Source organism: Trichinella spiralis, assembly GCF_000181795.1.
Source record: "Trichinella spiralis strain ISS 195 chromosome Unknown Scfld3793, whole genome shotgun sequence".
NCBI classification, from domain to species: domain Eukaryota; kingdom Metazoa; phylum Nematoda; class Enoplea; order Trichinellida; family Trichinellidae; genus Trichinella; species Trichinella spiralis.
In genome coordinates, this window is record NW_003530732.1 from 1 (window position 1) to 2,385 (window position 2,385).

The 2,385-nt window shown below is 29.5% G+C and overlaps 1 protein-coding gene across 1 annotated transcript; it reads right to left on the minus strand.

Moving 5' to 3' along the window:
- Positions 1-714: 714 nt before the first annotated feature.
- Tsp_12372a (conserved hypothetical protein) lies at positions 715-2,218 on the minus strand (the record flags this gene model as incomplete). Its single annotated transcript, XM_003367723.1, has 2 exons — positions 715-788; positions 1,607-2,218. Coding segments are annotated over 2 exons (686 nt in total), but the record flags the coding sequence as incomplete, so codon positions are not given.
- Between the last annotated feature and the right edge of the window lie 167 nt (positions 2,219-2,385).

The window sequence follows — 2,385 nt, forward strand, 5'->3', positions numbered from 1 at the left end:
TTGTAAAAATAATAAACAGGATAATTCGGATGTAGAAAAGGTTCAAAGGAAATCATTAAGCAAAACAATAAGAATCACACTTGCTCATTTGTGACAATACCATATGAAAAGTTTTAAAAAACTATTTACCAAGAAAAAAGCAACTTTCATGAATATGCATTTATTCACTATTATCATTGTTATTGCTTTGATTCCTTCAACAAATCTCGAAAACATGCGTTAAATTATATAAATGGTGCTGTTAGTTGAAGACAAAAAAATATTCTCTGATGGTCAATAGCTGAGAATATAAGTTATGTTTTTCATTGTAGCACATCACTCACAGCATGTGCAACAATTCTTAATAGCAACTTTTATCAAATAAAACTTGCATATTGTAAAAGTGTATACAAAGTTGGAAATGAAAAAATTGAACAGTGATGATTCGATAAATCGACATTAAAATCTTCAGATATAACGTAACAATCAATGAAATGAGGTTTGGAGAAAATTGTGAACACGAAAACAATGCTAAATTTAAATCAGTAATTGACGTTTGTGTGCAAATCCAGACCTCCAATAAATCCAAATCCACCAATTGGAAAGTGATTCACTCTCGTGTATACTCCAAAGGTGTAGCATTTATTCAGATGCTGTTACAAGCAATATTTCTACTTTTTCCACAATGTGTTGTGAAAGTACAGTAGAGCCCTGTATTTTGACCTGAAAACTATTTTATGCATCATACATTGCAATAAGGAAACTATTATAATGTTTGATAAGTTTCCGTCCTTGAATATCGTCAGCTACTGTAATAAATGAGAATTTTGAAAAATTTTGCAAAGCGTTATTCCATAAAAATTTATCCAATTTTCAATGAAGGCATTAATCGATCTTGTATGAACGTGTTGATTCTGTCACAGATGGTGGGTTCGTTGAGATATTACGTATCAAGTATGCATAGTTCAAGGATTGCAATTTTTCCAATTGATACTCATATTTTTGGGAAAAGTATGGTAAATTTAAATATCAAACTATTTTGCAATTTTCCACATTTGAATTTTCAATTTTTTTTATTAATAAAGAAAATCATGATTATTCCTTGTTCTGAAATAAGATATTCCATTTTGGAAAGTTGATGAAGTTATTTGTTTAATATTTGATCTCATAACATTTTAATTCTATAATAATGGTGTGAAAACTTGAGCAACTTTTTGGTGTAAATGTGATGAAATAAATATGATGATTTTCGACTCATGAAGATGATTCATTTATACGCATAACGCATACAAGAAATAACTGCCTTTTCAAACCAGACCAATTCTAACGCATTTATTTCATTGATCATAATCTGAAAATGTGATATGCTTCAATGATTTCTCCGTTTCACCACACACAGCAACATGAAATGTTCATAATCATAATCATTTTCAAGTAATATCATATTGTTGAAGTTGTAATATGAAAACAAGCTGGAAAATATTATTTTACTGTACATGAAATAAAGCAACAATAATATTGAACAACAATTATAATTATAATTATAATTATAATGCAAACAACAGAACATCAAAAGTAATATGATAACAAACGAAACATCATAAAACTGCACGTACCGCTTAAGTACCTGCCATGTTTTGATTGATGCTTCGATTCATTTTTTTATACATGATTTTCGCTTTTAAATAGTTAAAACGTTTGCGATTCAACACTTTCAGTCTTTTCGGATTTGTTTGTTTTCTTTTTATGCAAATTATTTCATAATTAGAACATTTCAAAAATAATTCCCATTGCTTGCCATTTTTGATACAGTCGTTAATTCGTGGATCCACCAACTCAGCACAAAGATTCCAAAAGTTTTCATTATGACAAAAGTCCACTTGCAAATTCTCCAAAACATCTTGCAACTGTAATCGTAAATTAACATAAATTTCATTATTCCGTTTACGACAAATCACTTTAAGCAACCGTATCATCACTGACTCAACAGTTCTGCCTATGCTTTCATGGTGGTGAGCAATTTTTCGAAATATGCCAACGACAGATTCGAATTCACCATTGTGAAAATAATGAACAATTATCTGATCAAGAAAAATTTCTATATTTTCTTCACATTGTGAGCGTTTGAATAAATTCAACGATGCTTCATCAGATACTTTGGCTATTGAATTTTCCAAATACGTCCACCCATTTTCAGACAATTTAATTTCAAGTGAACGCTGAAATGCGTTACCAGCAGCTGAGTAGTTTTTTTAAAAAATAAAAGCACATGCCAAACAAAACCATGCTCGTGCTGGAAAAACAAACAATAAACAAGACATCAGAACTTGAATCATTGATAATGATAAATTTGTTTTAACTAATATAATGGAAAATATTCATAGATAAAAGTTGAAACAATGGAAA